Raw genomic sequence first — 20,978 nt, 5'->3', positions numbered from 1 at the left:
TAATTGAGAAAATATTTAGTACAATGTGGAGTTTTCGTGATTAAGAGGTTATCAAGTATCCTATACGTATAGTAAAATATTTAAAACTATATATTTAAAAAAAAGGCATGTCAATTTTTAAGGCTACTTATAAATAAAAGAAAAATACATAACCAATGTACCCAATACACACCCAAAATAATTTGAGTATTTTATAGAGTTATAAAAATTATATTATTTAAATCTTAAAAATTTCTAAAGTTATAACCAACTTATTATAAAAAAATAATTTACATGTTATAAAAGTGTTATAATATATTTATTTATAAAAGTTATGACAAAGAAGTGTGAACATAATCTATTTATGTGCCCATACTATATATTATAAATATAATATACGTATTTATAAAAAAATATTATATTTTTATTATAACTTATTTATAAAAAATAAATTTTTGAAATTATGGTAAAAATTATATTATTTATAAGAAATGTTATAAAAGTTACTGGGCAAGTTATAAAACCTTTTTTATATAAATTTTATATTATTTTGACTTATTTACGTGTTATAAAAGGGATGTAACCTAACATAAGTCTTTTTCCAAATTACATTTAGATATATTTTTATAATTAAAGCTATAGACTATTTGGACTGGGAATCCAAATATTATAAGGTCGATGTTAATTATGCAAATATAAAAGATTTTCTTGCACCATATCGTGGGGTGTGATACTATTTGAGAAATGGTGTCATGCACAAGCACTATAAACAGCTCACGAACTCTTTAATTTGAGACAATCAATGCTTCAAAAAATGTGGTTGAGTAGACATTTGTTGTTCTAAAAAAATATTTCCTAAATTAACATCACCTTAAAAAATAAAGTTGGCTCATATTAGTATGTTGCATATTTCATAACTTCAATCATAGGTGGAATTGAGATGATCCATACTTCAAAGAGTACATAAAAGAAGAAGAACTTGACAATCTTAACGGTGCAGATTTAACTTCAGATGATGATGAACTCGGTTAAGGATAAATAGATGATGATAAAAAGCATATGTTAAATATTGAAGAGGGAACAAATATGCACTAAAACAATTAAAGGAAATTGCATATGATATTTATTTTTCTTATTATTTTTATTAGTAACCGTATTATCAACTACTTTTTAGACTAACATAAAACATATAATGATTTGGTTTTAATTTTCATTACTTGTTTAGAAATTATTCTTATCATACTAATTTTTTCTATAATAATGATTTTAAAAAATATATAAATCATGTAACTGTGTAATTACAATTTATACTACCAAACATGACATAAGGAGTTACGTTGTAATTACACTCTATCAACCAACCAGGTCTATAATTATAAGAGAATGTAACTACTACACCAATAATTACATTTTTATACAATTACCATGTACCATCTAAACAAGCCTTCAAAAAAGTAAATTATTGGCGAAATAAATATTCTTAATAAATTTAAAAAATAAAAATGGCACAAAATGGAGGGTAAATTACACATAAAAGCCATATTTTTTTAAAATTTATCGAAATGGGCCTGGTAATTTATTATTTATCGGAATGGGCCATTTTCCCCGAAATCGTGTCCACGTCAGCTCGATTACTTACATGACAACAAATCGCGTCCACGTACACGTAAGCGCAATTTGCTGACGTGGAAGCAATAATTCATGAACAGTTTATGTTTTTTAGCTTGGAAAACTTTGAAAGGTCATAACTTTTGGCTCGGTTGTCCGATTGAGACGATTTTTTTTATTTCGAATAACTTTTCAAGATCTACGCTACCGGCAACAGTAGAAGGCGGTTTGTCATGATTTCGTCGAAAAAGATCCTTTTTTGCCTCTAAATTTTGATTTTTCGGTTTAAAATTAAATTTTGAAACATTCAAATCATTATTTTCCTTATTTATTTGAAGTAAACACTGGATTTTTTTTTACGTAATTGTTGTATTATTTTTTGATTTGACACGTGTATGGAATAGGTCCGATAAATCATTAGAACGTAAGTAATATAATTAAGATAATAACAGATTTTTATAATATATCGCTTAATTAGTTTAGCTTAGTTGGTTAAGATGTTTGCTCTTTTCCTTAGTACCTTGGTTCAAATCTTGTTGGTAATAATTTTGAATCTTTTTGTACTTGTTGCATTTATTTTTTAATCAATTAACTCTTCAATATTACATTAATATATATTATTAGTACAATAGTATAGACAGATTGACAATTTGAGCTACAATATTATGAATATTAACTACAATACATAATTTGAGCTACATATTACAAGAATACATTAATATGTATTATTAAGGGCAAAATACCAAAAAAGGGCAAATTACATAAAAGCCCTATTTTTTAAAATTTACGAAATAGGCCGGTATTTTATTATTTACCGGAATGGGCCATTTTCCAAATCGCGTCCATGTCAAGCAATGTCAAGGATGTGTCGAGAAATCGCGTCCTCGTAGGCGCGATTTGTATCCACGTAAGCAAATTGCGCTGACGTGGACGCGATTTGCTGACACGTCCCCTGACATCGCGCTGACGTGGACGCGATTCGGGGAAAATGGCTCGTTCCGGTAAATAATAAAATACCGAGCCCATTTCGGTAAATTTAAAAAAAATAGGACTTTTTTTGGTATTTTGCCCCAAAATGGAGAGTGAGTTGAAGTGACAAAATAGGTAATACTAGAAATGTGTAAGCATCCAACTACGCACTTGAATCATAAATACATAATATTTACAAAGAAAAACGAGGGCGTGGAGGGGTGGTATGATGGTTAAAACCAACCTCAGCACAGAGCTTAAGACGTAAGGTGAGGGCTTGAGCATCATGAATTTCTAAACTCTAAAAATGAATACACATTTAAAACAGATTTGGTGTTGGTGAGATCCATTGTACAAAATGCATCTCCAAAACAAAGTTTATGCTTTCATTTACTCATTTTGCACATTAAAAGAAGTATGTTTAGCATTCTAAAAGAGTCTATAAAATTATCTTAACACATATATAATATTATACAATTCAGCAACCTTTTTTTGCATACTTGATTTCAATTGCTTTACATATACCACATATTTTTTAAAACTATTTGCCAATTAAGTCCTACCTCGACTGATATGAGTATTGTTGTCAATGTAGGAGGACGTGGGTTCAAGTGCGTTGAAGCGCATTATCCTCCTATTTATGAGTTGAAAAAAAAGCTAACATTTGCCAAAGATAACAAATATGCTCACAATATATAATAAAATTGTCAAAACACATCTATTTTGCTACATAAATCAAGCAGCCTCCATAGTTTACACTTAGTGCCACCAATAATTTAGAAATTAGGATATTTTTAATTATTTAAGTTAAGATATTTTATTTAATGGTGTTACAATAATTTTTAAAAATTATTTAATAACAATTTAATTTGTAAACTAATAAAATAACTTAAAAAAACATTTGTGAATATCCTTTTATCTTATACCATCAGTGGTGGCCATTTGGCTAGTAATGAATGACAAACCACCCACATGCCTCACACTACGCACAAGGAAGCCATTCGCTTTTGGCCTCCAACAAGCCACCCATTACGGATTGCCTATGGGGACCACTAAAGAACTATTAAGACATAAGAATCTCATATTACCTCGGCAAGAGGAATGCCAGAGCAGGACCATACAATACTATTCTTGACAACAACTGGCATATAAAAGACTTGCCACTTGACTGGCCACATGAGTAGACCACCATCTATATTGTCGGTGCCAGACAAGGGGACCTTCCCTTATATATTCCCCAACACACGATGTATTAAGGACCTTCTCCCCTATCCTCACTTAAGACTTTCACCTATTTGGCCTTCTTCAACCTTATCCTCTCTTATCTCTTCCTCCTTCTCCTCCCTCAATTCTTCCAAGTCTCCACCTGTTACAGATAAATCAAACCCCCAAAATCTCCACCACCATCTCTTCCTTATCTACTCCTTATTGAATACTAGTACCAACAATACTCCCATCTCATCTCATGTCATCATACCCTTCTTATTTTTTATACTGGTTTTTAAAACTACACATATTGCTTAGTTCAATTTTTAATTAACTTTCTAAATAATATATTTTTAATTAGTTTTGAAGTCATTATTTGAATTTTTATTATAATTAAAATATATTATATTATTTGACAATTCAAATATAATAAGAAAAAAATCCAAATCATAATTAGAGCATTTGTACTATATTCAATGTACAAAATAAATTTGCTTGATGTAATTAATATGGACAGCGTTATTCAAAATAATAACTAATATGGATGATTAAAATATATAAATTATTTTGATAATTCAAATGTAATGCTAATAAAATTTACTATTTAAAACCAAAGTAATGTAATTAATAAAATTATTATTTTTAATTCGTACAAACTATAAAAACAGACTTTTTTTGTAAATTAAACTCTTCACTATCCATTTTTATTTATTTTCTTAATAATCAATATATTGAGCATAATAATTAATATTAAATATATTATACTATATTGTATAAATCTATTATTTAAAAATTTTGTATATATAAATACAAAGTTACTTAATATTATATAAAAATTAAAATATACTATTTAAAACTAAAACGATATAATTCTATCCTTTTACTTTTTGTTAATGTAAACATAATAATTTAAATATACAGAAATACTAAATTTTGTTTTTAATTGATACATGATTCTAATATTAATTAAGTGATAATTAATATGCTTAGAGTTCTATTAAAGTAATATCTTAATTTTACATCAATAAATTTTACATACAATTGATTATTGCAATTTAAATTATAATTATAATTATCACAATTTTTTACTAATAATTTTTAAATATAATTATCACGACTTCTATTTTACATCAATTTTTAACTAATAATTCTAAATTAAATATTATAATTATTTTTAAATGTCAATGTTGTAATATGATGAAAAATAAAAGATATTCTCAATGTTTTTAAGTTTTTCCAAATTCATACCTATATATAAAGATAATCAGTCGCATTAATTTTTTTATTAATGGATTTAACAATTTGTTCAATTTTAGAAATTTTAAAAAATTGAAAAATAATATTAAAAATTAAAAAATCTAACAATCCAAAAAATCAATAAAAGTCACCAAATTTGAAAGAAATTATTCAAAATTCAAAAAGTGATAGAATTGCAAAATTTTTAAATTTGCATTGAAATTAAAATATAATAAATTCCAAATAAATAATTACCAAAAAGGATTAAAAATTGGAATAAAGAAAAAATAAAAATAGAAAAAAGTTATAAGTTATGTGAATAGATAGAGTAGTTGGGAAATTATGACACTTAGCTTGGAAGGAATGGCATCCTTTTTTACAAACGAAACCACCTTTGCTGCCGCCCTACCCCACCCCACCCAGGTCAGAAACATTGCAGTATTCAAAATTGATGTCATAATGTTAGAATGTTAATTAACATATTTAGATAGATGTCATTTATTCTTTGTGTCATCATCAACAGTGTCTTACATTGTCAACTCTATCCCCCATGAAACACACAGACCATTGCCTTCCATGGCTAAACTCTTACACACCCAACTTGGCCTCCACCACCCTTTTTTTTTTCTTTTTAATGATTCGAGCCTTGGCCTTTTAGACATGTTTTGTTTTTTTAAGCGCACATCACTTTTTCAACTTCTGCAACTTTCTTACATACTATTTGCTTCCTCAACCCTCTACCAAACCTTTATATTTAGACTGCTTACTCGCTTTACATTATTAAAAATAGCTCGTTTCTTACACCTCTCTTAACACCATCATTATTTATGTAATACACATGCTACATTATTACACACAACATCCCCTACATTTCTACTTTGCCTCTAAAGCTAAATTTTGCAAACATTTTTTCTAATTTTGCAAAAAGAAACATATATTTTTCCCTGAATTTCGCTTACAATATAGAGACTTCATCAATACTTTTTTGTCTCAAGAAAGATCATTTATAATTTTCTTTTCGACAATGGAGAACATGTGTTACACATATTAAAAACGGAAGTTAAAGCCTCACCAAATCTCACCCTCCATCAATCTTTATGTTCCACCTAAGATCAAGCTCGCACCAAGCTCAATGATCACTACTCTAATACGATTACTATTACTCACAACTAATATATCCTACAAACCCATCACGGCAAGTCACATAACCAAAAAGCGACACATAAGTATCCCCTTAAATACTCCCCCAAACTTCTCATGAAGGGGACCAATCTTTCTATCACCCCTCTCTCTTTGCTTTTGATTTCATCGTCATTTCTACCGTACTTAAATCAATTTAGCCCCAAATTAATTTTTAGGTTTATATTTTAGTTCTTTTCTTTTAATTTGCGGTAATTAAGAGAAAGGTTTTAGACAAATTTGTTGTTTTCATTGCAATCGCCTAAATTTTTTGGCCTTGAGCTGTAATGCTAAAATTGCTAAATGGGGACTGTTTACAGTGTGGATTCCGATGATAGAGACGAGATTGATTCCGACTCTCAAGCTTGAATGTGATTTTAGCATTTTTCCTTCCAACACCATACCCATACATCCAAGGGTCGACTTTTCTACCCATAATCAAAGGCGTGTTTGATATTTTTAAGGATTTTTTATTTTTTAAATCTGATCAATGATTTCTATTAATAGAAAGATTAATTTATTTAATTATTATCAATTAGGATTTAATTCAGTACAAGTTGACTCTTAATTAATTTCTTATTTTCTATTAACAGCTTTTTTTTTGCGCCTTATCCTTGCAAAATGGATTAAAATTATTTAAATAAGATAATTTTATTATAATAATGTAAGACAGTTAAATAAAAATTAATTAAAATACTAATTCTAACAAAAGGACTAAACCAAGCTTTGGATAAACCATTCAACATCAATAATAATAAAACTATTAGTTGAATAGATTTACAATTTTTAATTAATTTTATGAATTTTAATTGTTTATTGAACTATTATTGTTAAACCAACTATCAAACTTATCAAAATCAAGAATCAATGATCAGATCAGCTTGATCATTGGTTCAATTTTCAGAACATCAATAAAATTAAGTGGAAGAGATGTAATAACTAGCACTCAATCCCTAAATCTTGAGAGCTTTATCCACTTGCTTCTTAAACTAGTTGGTAAATGGTACTGATAATAACTATTAACAACTCAAGATATTCTTCTTCCCATGAAAGCCATGCATTAGAAGTCAAACTATATTGTTTTCTCTACTCAAAAAATTAAATAATCAATCCTATGCATTAGATTAAAGAGTAAATTGATCTTTTTTATTAAAAATTTCATTTATTTGTACTATTAAAAATTGACGTGGTTAATAGAATAACCAAACAATGACATGTGACATGTCATGTGTATCTCCTGCCAGCATACAAGGGTCAATTTTTAACAATAGAAATGAATGAAACTTTTAACAGAAATATCGGTTTACTTTTTTTTTTATCTAATTTGTCCCATCTTTTGAGTTAAAAAAATAAAATACAATCTAGCTTTAATATAGAATCCGTCGTGATGCTTTTACCTCTTCTTCCAAAGTTGAGAATATATCACACACTGTGTGAACCAAAGGCGGTCTGTCAATACTATCGTCACACAAACCGGAACCTCTTATCCACATACCATATTTTCCAAAACCCCAATCGACATTTTGTTCATCTTCCTATCATATTTTTCATATTCAAATCTTCCAAATGTTTCCTACTAGTCTGATACTTCACCACTTCAATGTCTCTGCTTCTTTAGGATAAAATTTTGTCAACGCTATCCAAATAATACAGCTGTGTAACTTTTCTACTTCAGCTTTCAAGATACAAACAATAAAAAATCAAAATCTAAAGAGGATATACTATAAGCGTAGGTACATGGGTCAAACCAGAAAAAAGGTACCAATCTTCTTGTCTAATTTTGTAATGAAGTTTCCAACACATTCATTGTCCACTTTTCTGATAAAACATCTGACATCCATATGACAACCATTGTCAAAGACTCCGTCTAATAGAGATTAAGAGAAAGAACTCTTTTTCTAGCATGATCAGAATGAAATAAAGAATTTCAGATATTCACCCACAGTTACTGCATACTTCACATCAACTCACACCAAAAATATTCAACAAATCTGAAATTTTGATTGTGAAAATTACCTATTTGTTTGTGGGAGGGAAGGATGACCCGCACAAATATACAAACAAAGCGGTTTATAAAGAATCAACGGGGAAAAACTTTAACTACAACAGTGGCATTAGCAGCAACGAATAGTTTTTATGTATGTATCAATTTTCAAAAACTAACGATCTGCTTTGAAATTTGCAGAAAGAGAAGAAAAACTGAAGGCACCAAACAATTTGAAATGATAGCTTGCTCACCTTATTATTGTCTGAGAGAAACTGTTCTGCAAAGAATGAAGTGACCTGCAGGAAAAATTGACATCATGGATAAGATGATGCTATATTATGAAATGTCCACAACTAAGTTCGAAGTAGAAATTGACCCTTTCCTTAACTAAGTTTGTTTTCAATACGTTGGCTTAGACTCTTCATTTTTTCTTCTTGAAATGCCCATGTCCAACACTCATGTCTAAGTAACACTTGCTCAAACATGACCTTCCAAGGACTCCTAATACATGAAACAACTTAAAAATTTTTGAACATTCTTGTATTTGACAGTTATACCCAAGTATGAACAACATAGTTTTTCATGATAATGCTACTAACAAAGGTTTGGACAATTACAGCTTCATTAGTCAGAACAACATAGATTTTTATGACTGATACTAAGTAAGATTTGGACAATGATGACTTCATTTGACTGCTGTTGACAATCAACTTAGATGAATTCTCAAAAAGAGAAAAAAAAGGTATTAATTTGATTCAATATGAGTTAGTTTCAGATGCTTGCTTATTTTACAAGTCAAATGAAATGTGAGAAAGTTAAAAGCAATATATTTTAAGTAATCACTACTAATTAAGATATGTTTTGTATAAATTTAATGGAACAAATCAATTTTCAAAAACGAATTAATCTATGATAATCTGTGTATAGAAAATTAAAAACAGCAACAAAAATAGGATGCATTTTGACTAGATATAAATATCATTTTCTCGCGTCCAGGTGGCCAATCAAACCTGGTTGACAAGCATCTTGTGCAAACAAGCCTCCTTTCCTTCCCTCTATACAGTTATCCAAGGAAGAAATATATACCCGATGCATATATTATTTCACTTGAACCAACATTTTCTTACTTAGATATGACCTCAGTCAAAGCTTCCTATACGCTCAAATTAAATTATTACTACAGAATATTAAGCAAAATTTTCTTCAGCATCCATCATGGTCTAGAAGAGAAAAGGAGAAGGCACTTAACACTTACTATAGACAATACTTGGCTTTGCAATATGAATTCGTAAGAAAACAGAAACCAATGTTTTGAATTTGGCCCGCGCAAACTTTGCAAATCACTAAAGAAAAAAGGAATAAATTGAATATGTTTAGACAAAATGTGAAGAATAGCTAAAACACAGAGCATATTCAAATCAAGAAACTTCTAATTTATCACAGCATATTCTACAATAGCAGCCAAAAAGAGTACTAGAAACTCTCCAAGTGCCTCAGGCACAAGTTCCACTACTAACAGAGAGGATACAAAACTATCTCCGTCACAGCAGAAAATATATAAATGAATTCTAACAAAGCTAATTCTTAAAAATCCATGTTCTCAAGGGTAACTTTAAACCTAACTGCCTATCATACCAGGAAATTAATTAATCACTGGTTTTAGTCAAAAGCAAGGAAATCAACTAATTGCCTCTTTCCTAATAGGTATAAACATCTTCACCTAAAGCAAGTCTAAGATTAATAAATTCTGCATGCAATGATGAGGGCACAGCAGAGAAAATACAGCCCAGCAAAGGTAATATTGCCTTAAATTGAAAAAAGAAAAAGAAAAAGAAAAGTTCAAAATTAGTTTTATGCACAATCCTACATTTCAAATTTAGTATTATCTTTAAAAAAGATGCAATCAAGCATGATTTAATCAAATAACTATCATAATAAATTCACTCCATATACATATGCCAAGTGCCAACTATTATCACTAACATATAGAACATGCTCTGCATCAAAAACAGTGGATCTAGACTCTCATGCTTTGTTCCGGTGTATGAGGAAAAAGGTGTCAAAGTCAAACCCCGATAGGAGAACAAAGTTGGTGGAAGTTGAACACCTTGAACAGGAAAGGGATAGGTTATCATAGGAAATATTATGGTTTTTTTACATAGGTGCTAAAAACACTCCGTCTCTCTCCCACGCACAAGACAGAATGAACAGCAAAGTAGTTGCATGAACACAACCACAAATACTACAGCCTTATTTTATCATAATCTTCTTGTTATATTCAGACTAACTTTTGATTTCCTTGTATGTTAAAACATGAAATCAAGAGAACAGAAAGAACAAGCCTCTTTCTCATACATAAACCTGTGATTTTATATAAAAGGGGTTGGCAAATGCTGAAATTAATTGAACAAATGAAAGCATAAAAAGAACCTTGGAAACCAGCCGCATGGATCTTCGAGGAAGAACCTTCCTACTAAGATGCTTTGCGCTTCTTAGAACCTTGGCATCAAGCATGCTACAATTATTTTGATCACCACTTACATATGCTCCCTTTTTCCCGAGTCCATTAGAATCAACATTATCAAGCATTCCACAATTTTCAAATGACTCATTGTGTGAGCATCTGGAAAGGGCAATCATACACTCAAATCAACACATAAAATAAATATTTTATAGCATATAATTAAATTAAGAAGGATAATTACTCCAAACTCTCTCCCCAATTAATAATTTTGCTCCTATCCTGCAAGCAGTTTCATACAGTATAATTTTAGTTGTTTCATTGAGTATACAGAGTCCAAACAGACATGAACTTAGATTTCCAAGCCCAACTCTAATCCTAACCCATAAAAAGAAACAAAAATAAATAAATTGATTTTACAAAACCAAATTGTTCAGATTATTATAAAAAGTACAGGAGGAAGATAAGAAGATTTTTTTCTACCCATACGATGAACCCACCAGATACATATTCATAAAGAATGGCCAAATAACTTGAAAACAACACCTTAAACAATATCTCAAAATAATAACTAGCTAGTAAATTTTTACATGTAACAAGATGGCAAACAGAATAAGAAGAGTACAAGAACAGGAGGGGAAGGAGTAGAAAACTAGAGGTGAACTATTACCCGTTCTTCAACTAATATGGGCAACTGATTCCTATATGTCTCTTGATCAAGCCCAGTAGAGCCTACTAGTCCGCCTGGATCTGCATAAATATTATGCTTTGGATCAACCAAATTCACAAATTGACCATTTCCACGAGGTGGATGTAATTTGTTTTTCTGGTGAACAACATCTTTCGGCATTGGCATCTGCAATGAACCATCCGACAGGCATCCAGGAACAATTTCCCCAGAACTGACAAGATTAGAACCCTTATGCAAGGCAGAATTATCACATATTTCATTTTCAAGATTAGAATTCTGATGCTTCACTGTGAGAAGATTTAGTGGACCATCTGATATATTTAACACGCCATCACTAGCTAACATCTCCTGAGGAGAATTAATATTTGAATCAAGAGTTATCAAACACCCATCTTTGGCAGAGGATACACCAGAATAATTTACTTCGTCTTGAAAATCAGGAAGAGCTTCAAATGAGGACATTCCTTGATGTCCTTCTAAAAGCTGTGATACTTCTACGGCTTCAGCACATGATGTCATTATAGTGGAATCCAAGGGCCCATCATCATCCCCATCAAGATGATCAAGCTGCAATGCATCATTTTCTTTTATGATCAAACTTGGGGGTAATCCAGAGTGTATATGGCTATCCTTTATTTTCTCAGCATCTACATTCAACTGAAAAGAATCTTTCACCGGTTTACTACCTTCCCCAAAGCACCCATGCTCCTTATGAAAACTCTGAGACTTGCTATGGGACATTTCCTGGCATATGGAAACCTCACCCTTCAATTTCTCAACCCAGTCAGATGGGTTTGAATTTAAATCAACATAAAGGTTAATCCCCTCTTCTGAACTGACATGAAACTGAAAAGGGGAAAGAGTAGGAGTATTTATGGAGGAACAGAACGCAGCCTCATTAGAACATGCACCAACATTTGTGTCTTTGTGTTCAGTTTGGGGCATATCATTCATCCTTCCATCCCTCGTGAGAGTCAAACAATTTCTATTGAAGAATGTTGTTGGGAACTCGTCATTCCTAGAATCATTGTCATTATACTGAGTAACAAACTGAGGCTGTGGTGTTTGCTGGAAAAAAGTAGAACCAACACCATAGCCATCCTGCATTGATTGACCCAGATAATTAGAAACAAGTTTTCAGCCCCAGAAAGCAAACAATTAAGCATTTAAGGTTAAAGCATCCACATCTCTCTGACAGATAAATTTTGCTTAAAAAGCTGTTAACTTTTCAGAGTCTATAGACTAAAAGACAAAAGTGTCATATGGTAAAATCGTACTGCACTAGTGTATCTTCGTTTCGGTGGTGGCGCTGGGTGTGTGTGTGTTGGTGAGGGTGATCATCTCATGTTTGGTTAGATGGAAAGGTCTATATCTTTCATCAGGAACAACCCCATTAGCCTAACACATGCAACAGGAGTGAAGAACCAATCGGGAAGATGGAGTGAGGAGTTGTATGGATTTATTTGACTGCATCAGAAGTCAAATAGTATCCACAACTAAAACATAGACATCCAAGAATAGAAACGAACCTTATGATAAAATTTATCCCCTGCACAACAACCGAATGCATTACATTTAACAGCTTGAGGATAATTGCCTCCATTAAAACTGTCTGCTGGACAAGAAATGAGTCCATAAAAATCTGCAGCAGCCGAATGTTATTCTCACAAAGACTCATCAATTGTAGTAAGGAAATCATAGTACAGAAAACTAAGATAAAACTGATTAGCCACAACAACCTGTGTATACCTTTATCAGCATTCCTGAAAGGGGGTTTCAGGGCCAACGGAATTCCAGACTCTTGAATTTCATCTGATCTTTCCGTTGTAGTCATTGAACCCAATCTCTGGGTCTGCATATTTTCAAAGATATTTTATGATGAGATAAACAAAATACTCAAAGCTATGAAAATTTAGGAGCTTGTTTTCAACAAATGAAAAAACCCATGTGAAGAATAAAGAATATTAGAGAATGTTTTGTATTTGATAGGCCAGCAAACTTTACATCCAGATGCAGTTTATCAAATGGAACAGACTGAAGTCCATGAAACTCACTATGATAAGTGGCGCAGCTTATCTTGGCATGAAAACATTAAGTATGAGAACTGTGATTGAGATGACAGATGATAAGAGATGTTTATTAACAAAGACGAGTTAATGCAAAACATGCCAAAAACTTCTGTAACAAACAAAATGAAGAAAAGATATGCCCAGGAATAAAGATAAATAGTGCCTTATACGAAGGTTATGAATAAAAACAACTTTTATTAAGAAAAATGGCATGAACATAGACCTTTTTTTCTGACTCTCACAGGATATAGTAATTGATTAGGACATTTTCCTAAAACTACATTTCATATCAATAAATACCCCCCAAAATAAACTCTAAGGTACTCGTTAAGGCTTTTATTTGGTAGACATGAAAAAGCAATACTGCCAGTGATGCCATTTTCAACAAATTCTTGATGCGCAATTTTCATCACGATGCACAATGAAAAGTCCATCAATTCCCAAAGATGAGTATCTTCCCTTGAAAATTTGGCATATTATTTTGTCCCCATAACTTCCATTTTTCCTAATCATATTTCTACTTCCCATATTTTAGGAAACACCCACCACTTATCTTGAATGTTGTATCCATTTATATAACTGCACGCCATACAGCATCAGATGAAAAATTAGTTCAAAAAATACCTCCTGCAACCAATGCTAGCTAGAATCTCCCTGTACCCTGCTAGCTAGCATTGTATTTATATTAATTGAGCTTTTAAAAGCAAATAACAAAATTAAGCATGTCAATCTTGCAATTTTTCTTCATTACTAAAATATATACACAAAAAAGGGAGCGCCAGAATTAACACCTATGGCATTTAAAATGCTTTCTTTGGATATCTCCATTCTGAATTATTATAAACTCTTTTTACATTTTTTTTCTGTTATTTTTCTTGTTCTTTGTTCCGATCCTTTTTTCTACTTTGAAACTCAAAGATTACTTTTTCCCCAAACTCTCATATGAAGAAAGTTCTAAAACTAAATCTAATCAAGTATTCCTATAAACAGCATGTGCCAACATACAATTATCAGCTCAAATACAGCATAATAAATGAAACATAAATATAACATAATGGAACTACTACACGAAGTAATCTAAGCTAACATATTGGCAAAAGTCAGTATGATATGCTTAGATTCTTAACTCTTAGTTGCCAAGGAAAAGGACAGCTCAATAAATTACCTCTAGATAGGAGGCCACTGATTTCCCCATATCCGAGCTCGACCTATTAGCAGGTAAACCATATTTTTTACATAAACTTTGAAGCTCTTTCCTTGAAAGGCTATGGTAGAAACCTTTATCTCTTTTATTTGCCATGCGTTGTCGACCAGTTAAATCTATAAAGAACAGCAGCAGATAAATTAATTTTGAGTCATTCAATGCACTTAACAAATGAAAGTTTGTGCTATAGTAGTTGCGAAAATCTAAAATTCAAACATCAATAGGATCAAATAGAAAGTATTTATCGAGTAAGAATATAAAACAAATCATGACCAAGCTATTTTAACCTCAAATTCAGTATCTCCTTACCTTAAAACCACTTCACCTTAAGAACCACAGAAGCCAAAGAGAAAAAATTTAGAAAACGTGTTACGTTTGTTCACCAACCTTATCTGATAGCTAAGAAACAGTAGGGAAAAAATCAGCTGAAGCGTAGAGCTTCAACTAACAAAGTTGAAATCTGAACATATATATATATATATATATATTAAAAAATGTTCCAAATAACGAAGAGTGAATTTTTTATTACTGTTTTCCTACATTTTCGGAGAAAGAAAATTGAAGAAAAAATGGTGAAAATTCTTTATCTGTTGTTGATATTTGTTTAGGAGATGAAAGAGAAGAAGAGGAAAAGGAAGGCGAATATTCACCTGCTCCTGGTTCTTTTTTCCCCGGAAAATAGCCTAGAAAGTGGTGGAAGATGAAGGGAAAATAAGAAGCTTTACTTTAAGAGAAAAGAGGAGAGAGAGAGGGCTTTAGTCAGCAACGTGGTTTGAAAAATAAAAAAATGGGATCTCGTTTCGCTCTTTGCAGTGATTTGAAAATGGCGATTTCGGTGTATAATATTATCATTTTTAATGCGGAGTAAATATGCCCAACCAAATCACCAATTTCTAAGCTACATCTGATTTTTTACATTTAATTTTTAAATAATATATTTTCTTTATTATTCTTGCATTTAATATATATTATTCCAACTTAAGTAATATATTATAAGGAGCGCATATATTTAATGTTTTTAATAAAATCTAATCAGTCAGTAATAACTGTTTGCTTTTCTTGAAGCAAGTTAATAGGAAGAAAAATAAAACAAAAGTTGTATTCGAATCAAAGTACATATGGGATACCCATCCAACTCATTATCAAGGTGATAGGAAAGAAAATTATGGTTTAAGGACAATCTTGATGAAAATTTATACTATGGGAGATTATCCATGAAATTTTGACCCTTTTTAATATAAAACACGAAGTCATCTTTTGAATAAATTAATTTCATAAAAGGAAAATTGGTTTTTGAAGTAATAATGTAACATAAATGCTAATAATCCATATTACGTTATACTCATTCAAATTCAAAATCTAAGTAACAAATATAATCAAGATTATTTAGCATTAAATAGGGAAATTATTATTCTTTATTATTTTTAACCTATAGATTTCCTTACCTGCTGAACTCTCCTAAAAACCAGAATCTCCAGCTTTGCTCTCTCTCACAAACCAGGGAAGCAATATTTACATTTCATTATCAGTTCTTTTTCAAAACTAGGGTTACCATCCTACCTTTATTTTGCATAATCGGGAAAATTATATCTCATACTCATGTTCTAATCCCGCACAAGTGTTGAATAGGAGTAACTTAATTAACATGTCAGGTTTTGCTATACTGTCTAACATTTACAACAACTGTTGTGACATTCTTTTTTGTTTTTGGTTACTAAAATCCGACATTTTATGCAGATTTTTGAACAATGTCTGAACCGGACATAGACTTTTCATTGAAGGAAACTTCACCAAACCTTGGTGGAGGAAGAGTCTCCGGCAGTGAAAAGCTTACATCATCATTCGACCTTGTGGAACAGCTACATTTTTTGTATGTAAAAATGGTGAGGGCCAAAGGTTTACCACCTTCACCATGTAATCCATTTGTTGAAGTAAAGGTTGGTAATTACGAAGGCACAACCAAGTCCTTGGAGAATAACCCTGCTCCCGAGTGGAACCAAGTGTTCGCCTTCGCCAAAGATCGAATCCAGGCCGTCACGGTTGAGATAACTGTGAGGAACAAAGAGAGTTCGACCAATGTCGACAAAGTCGTAGGCAAACTCCGTTTCGATATACCGGACATTCCTAGCCGTGTTCCCCCGGATAGTCCGCTCGCGCCGCAGTGGTATAGCTTGGAGGATGAAAATGGAAGCAAAGGTGAAAGAGGGGAATTGATGTTGGCTATTTGGATGGGGACTCAAGCTGATGAAGCGTTTCCCGATGCATGGCATTCAGATGCAGCTTCCGTTAACGGCGAAAGCATCGCGAATACTCGATCCAAAGTGTACATTTCGCCTAGACTTTGGTATCTTAGAATCAATATAATTCAAGCACAAGACTTGGTGCCTATGAATAACAAAAGGATTCCTCAAGTTTATGTGAAAGCTATGCTTGGGAATATGGCTTTGAGGAGTCGGTTTTCGCCCGATAAGAGCCTAAACCCGACGTGGAATGAGGATTTGATGTTCGTCGCAGCGGAATCTTTTGATGATCCGTTGATGTTGAGTGTGGTGGATAAGTTAAGTGATAACAAAGAGGAAGTACTCGGGAGTTGCTCGATTCATTTATCGAAAGTTGAGAAGAGGCTAATGCCGATACCTATCGAGGCAAACTGGTACAATCTCGAACAATCCGTGCAGGACAATCGAAACAATAAGGAAGTAAGGTTTGCCAGCAGGCTACATTTGAGGGTCTGTTTAGATGGAGGCTATCATGTTCTTGATGAGTCCATTTATTACAGTAGTGATTTCAGGGCAACATCCAAATTCTTATGGCCTCCTGCCATTGGTGTCTTGGAGCTCGGGATCTTGAACGCATCTGGTTTGCTTCCAATGAAGTCGAAAAATGGACGTGGAACGACCGATGCTTATTGTGTTGCAAAATACGGGCCTAAATGGGTTAGAACGAGGACGATTGTCAACAGTTTTGCTCCGAAATGGAACGAGCAATACACTTGGGATGTCTATGATCCTTATACGGTTATCACCATCGGAGTTTTCGACAACTGTCACTTGCAAAAAGGAAGTAACGCTGTAGATTCGCAGGACCGGAGAATTGGGAAGGTAAGGATTCGATTGTCTACGCTTAATACCGATCGGATTTACACACTTTCTTATCCACTTATAGTGTTGGAACCCAATGGAGTGAAGAAAACAGGTGAAATTCAATTGTCAGTGAGATTTACATGCTCATCTACATGGAATCTATTACAATCTTATACGCAACCTTTGTTTCCCCAAATGCATTACCTTCTTCCGTTATCCGTATATCAAATCGAGAGTTTAAGGCACCAAGCTACACATACTCTATCCTCTAGATTGCGTCGTGCCGAGCCACCGTTACAGAGCGAAGTTGTGGAGTATATGCTGGATGTTGGCTCCAATGTGTGGAGTTTAAGAAGGGGGAGAGCTAATCTTGAAAGACTCTTGGCAGCATTTAATCTACTTGTTGAAGCATGGAAATGGTTCGATCAGATACGGAAATGGAAGAATCCGATCTCGACAATGGCGGTTCACTTTCTATATTCGATGTTAATACTTTTCCCTGATATGATATTACCCTTAGTTTTTCTCATGTGTGTTGTACATGGAGCTTCACAGTACAGGAAAAGGCCAAGACATCCTCCACACATGGATACTAAGTTGTCACTCGTTGAGTCCGTGCAGTCCGATGATTTCGATGAGGAGTTCGACACATTCCCAACTTCAAAAAACGTGAAAGTTCTTAAAAAGAGGTATGATCGGCTGAGAAGCATTGCGGGGAGGATGATGACTATAATCGGAGACTTGGCAACTCAAGCTGAGAGGCTTAATTCTATGCTAAGCTGGAGAGATCCCAGAGCTACTTCATTGTTTATGGCATTTTGTTTAATAGCTTGCATAGCATTCTATTTGGTTCCTTGGCGCTTATTTGCACTCGGATTCGGGTTTTTTGGGATGAGACATCCTCGGTTTCGAATCAGCATTCCTTCAATGCCCCAAAACTTCTTCAAAAGATTGCCTGCAAGAACAGATAGTATGATATGAGACTGAGGACAAGGGACCTGATCGATGTTGGAAGAAAGTAATGCAAATTCTTTACATTTACTGTCAAACTTTGGTCTCTGTGTGTGTTTTGGACTTATTATATCTTCCATATAAAATGAATGTATGTTGTTCATCAGCTCAAACTCGCAGTATGCATGGAATTAACCAAGATTCGGGGAACTTGGGTGAAAAAGGGTCTTGCTGGTGTGTAATTATGTGCTAGACATCGATTATTTTCTGTTTTTTATTTTTATTTTTTGTTTTTCTATGTACTTCGAATGTATATCCTGAACAGACGGAAACAAATATATATATCTATTCTGAACGGGTTTTATAATTCATTGGAGCGGACCATTCTCAAGTCACGTTTATAAAACTTAATTTTGAAGTGATCCAACATAATGGGCATTTGGTCTAGTGGTATGATTCTCGCTTAGGGTGCGAGAGGTCCCGAGTTCAATTCTCGGAATGCCCCTTTTTTCATATAAATAGTCTAATTCTAGTTTTGGTCCCTTTACAAAAATTATGCAATTTAGTTTTTATATTCTAATTTTGCACAATTTGATCTCCTACTTTTTAGTGTTATTAGTTAGATTAAATTGCTAACACAATTAATTTTTTTTTAAGATTTTGACTTTCATTCGAGCTTGAATGCTTAAGGATAATTATTTTAAAAAAGTCAAACAAACAATTTAGCTCAATAAACTTATGCTTTAAGGAAATTTTTTTTAAATTAGTACTTTAATGAAAATAGTTAACAGTGTTAATAATTTGGCCTAATTAAAATACTATAAAAGTAAGAAAATCAAATTGAGCCAAAATAGAGAAACTAAATCACATACTTTTGCATAGTAAAAGGACCAAAACTAGAATAAAACCATCGATTTTCCCAAGAGAGGAAAGGAAAAAGACGGGGTGACCTCGGCCCATGGATCAAACTAATATTTTCACATTGCCACTTGTAAGTGTCAAGGCGGGAAAAGAAGCATATTTTAATAAACAAGAGTAAACTACACTAGGAGTTATCCAACTATTAGTAAATTTCTTTTTTAGTCACCTAATTATAAAAAGTTATAAAATAGTCTTTCAACTATTAATTTTTTTTGGTCACCCAACTTCGAAAAGTTACAAAATGATCATCAAACTATTTAATTTTGATTTTTTGGTCATCTACTAATAGTAACAACTTTTAAAATTGGCATAATAGCAACTTTAACCCTCAATGTTCATACATTATATCAATTTAGTCTCGATTCTAAAAAATCTAACCTTCAATATTTACATAATGTATAATTTAATCCTTTTTTCAATTTTGCTTTTCTTTAATAAAATCAACGAGGTTTAAATCTTGATAATTGATATGTTAAAAAGAATCACTACTCCTTTATATTGTTTGCATACGATCATCTTAATACTTAATAGATTCGAAAATTGAATATTAAGATACATCATTTCTTAGAATAAATTGAGTTCGAGTTAATTCAATGTTTTTTCACTTAACATTCAAATCTCAAATTAACCTCATATTTTTAAGAAATAAACCAACTTAATCCAACATTAAAATAAAAATGGTGGAATCAATTATTAAAGGGGAGGAAGCATGGTGCATTATAGAAATCATGTGATGGACAAAAATAAATAAAATGGTTAACCAAAGCTATTGAATGAATGGTATATCCCAACCAACTTTTATCACCAAACCAAACATGTCAAATGTTTATATCCTACTCTCACCTATATCACATTAAAAATACAAAGCATCATCTATCATATTATGTTAGAAGTGTTTATGGGTCGGGTTAGATCCAATCAAAATTTTATGTCCATTTGCTAAGCCTGGGTCTTGGCCGGGCTAAAAAATTGGCCTAAAATTTTGTTGAAGCCTGGCCCAAATAAAAATGCTAAAACCCGAGCTTGGTCCAGCCTGCTCGTATTAATTTTTTATATAATTTTAAAAAAAAAAAATATATATATATATATATATATACACAATACATTAAAAATACTAAAAGCATTAAAATAAATGTTTCCTAACAAATTGAAAATAAATTAAAAAAATATGTATACTTAATAACACTAATATAAGTGCAACTTAATGAGCAAATGTCTCTAAAATGTAACAAAATTAACAATAAAACAAGAGTTATACAATAATAACATAATAGTGAAATGGTAGTAAAATAGTGAAAAAAAAACAAGAAAATAGTAACAAAATAGTAAAAAAAAAAAGCAGTTTCTTTTTTTGCATATTTAGGCCAGGCCCGAGCCAAAAAAGTCTTACCCGAGACAAAAAAAAAGTCTTACTCGAGGTCTGACCTGTTTTCT

The 20,978-nt window shown here is 32.1% G+C and overlaps 2 protein-coding genes and 1 non-coding gene across 10 annotated transcripts; 2 read left to right on the top strand and 1 right to left on the bottom strand.

The window, feature by feature from the left end:
• Window positions 1-7,461: 7,461 nt before the first annotated feature.
• LOC105777879 (uncharacterized) lies at window positions 7,462-15,433 on the bottom strand. 8 transcript variants are annotated; one of them, XR_008190045.1, is made up of 10 exons: window positions 15,240-15,430; window positions 14,551-14,705; window positions 13,066-13,168; window positions 12,846-12,958; window positions 11,296-12,417; window positions 10,870-10,907; window positions 10,595-10,787; window positions 9,420-9,507; window positions 8,416-8,460; window positions 7,462-8,007 (listed from the first exon to the last, which is right to left on the bottom strand). XR_008190045.1 is itself a non-coding variant. In XM_052622619.1 (9 exons), the coding sequence occupies exons 3-9, from the start codon at window positions 14,683-14,685 to the stop codon at window positions 8,323-8,325; spliced, it is 1,842 nt and encodes a 613-aa protein (XP_052478579.1). In that variant the 5' UTR covers window positions 14,686-14,705; window positions 14,899-14,988; window positions 15,240-15,432; the 3' UTR covers window positions 7,462-8,322. The 8 variants fall into 8 exon arrangements, 6 of the variants coding, with proteins under 6 accessions (XP_052478579.1, XP_052478580.1, XP_052478581.1 ...); XM_052622619.1 differs by lacking the exon at window positions 9,420-9,507 and adding an exon at window positions 14,899-14,988 and having other exon boundaries at window positions 7,462-8,460; window positions 15,240-15,432; XM_052622620.1 differs by lacking the exon at window positions 9,420-9,507 and adding an exon at window positions 14,899-14,914 and having other exon boundaries at window positions 7,462-8,460; window positions 15,240-15,432.
• Window positions 15,434-16,337: 904 nt separating this feature from the next.
• Window positions 16,338-18,661, top strand: LOC105778634 (FT-interacting protein 3). The gene has a single exon (XM_012602373.2). The coding sequence runs from the start codon at window positions 16,338-16,340 to the stop codon at window positions 18,651-18,653; it is 2,316 nt and encodes a 771-aa protein (XP_012457827.2). The 3' UTR covers window positions 18,654-18,661.
• A 395-nt stretch (window positions 18,662-19,056) lies between these two features.
• TRNAP-AGG (transfer RNA proline (anticodon AGG)) lies at window positions 19,057-19,128 on the top strand. The gene has a single exon. It is a non-coding gene; the product is annotated as a tRNA-Pro (tRNA).
• The last annotated feature ends 1,850 nt before the right edge of the window (window positions 19,129-20,978 follow it).

The sequence above is a fragment of the Gossypium raimondii genome, chromosome 10 (genome assembly GCF_025698545.1).
Source record: "Gossypium raimondii isolate GPD5lz chromosome 10, ASM2569854v1, whole genome shotgun sequence".
Classification (NCBI taxonomy): Eukaryota; Viridiplantae; Streptophyta; class Magnoliopsida; order Malvales; family Malvaceae; genus Gossypium; species Gossypium raimondii.
This window is presented reverse-complemented; position numbering and strand designations above follow the sequence as displayed.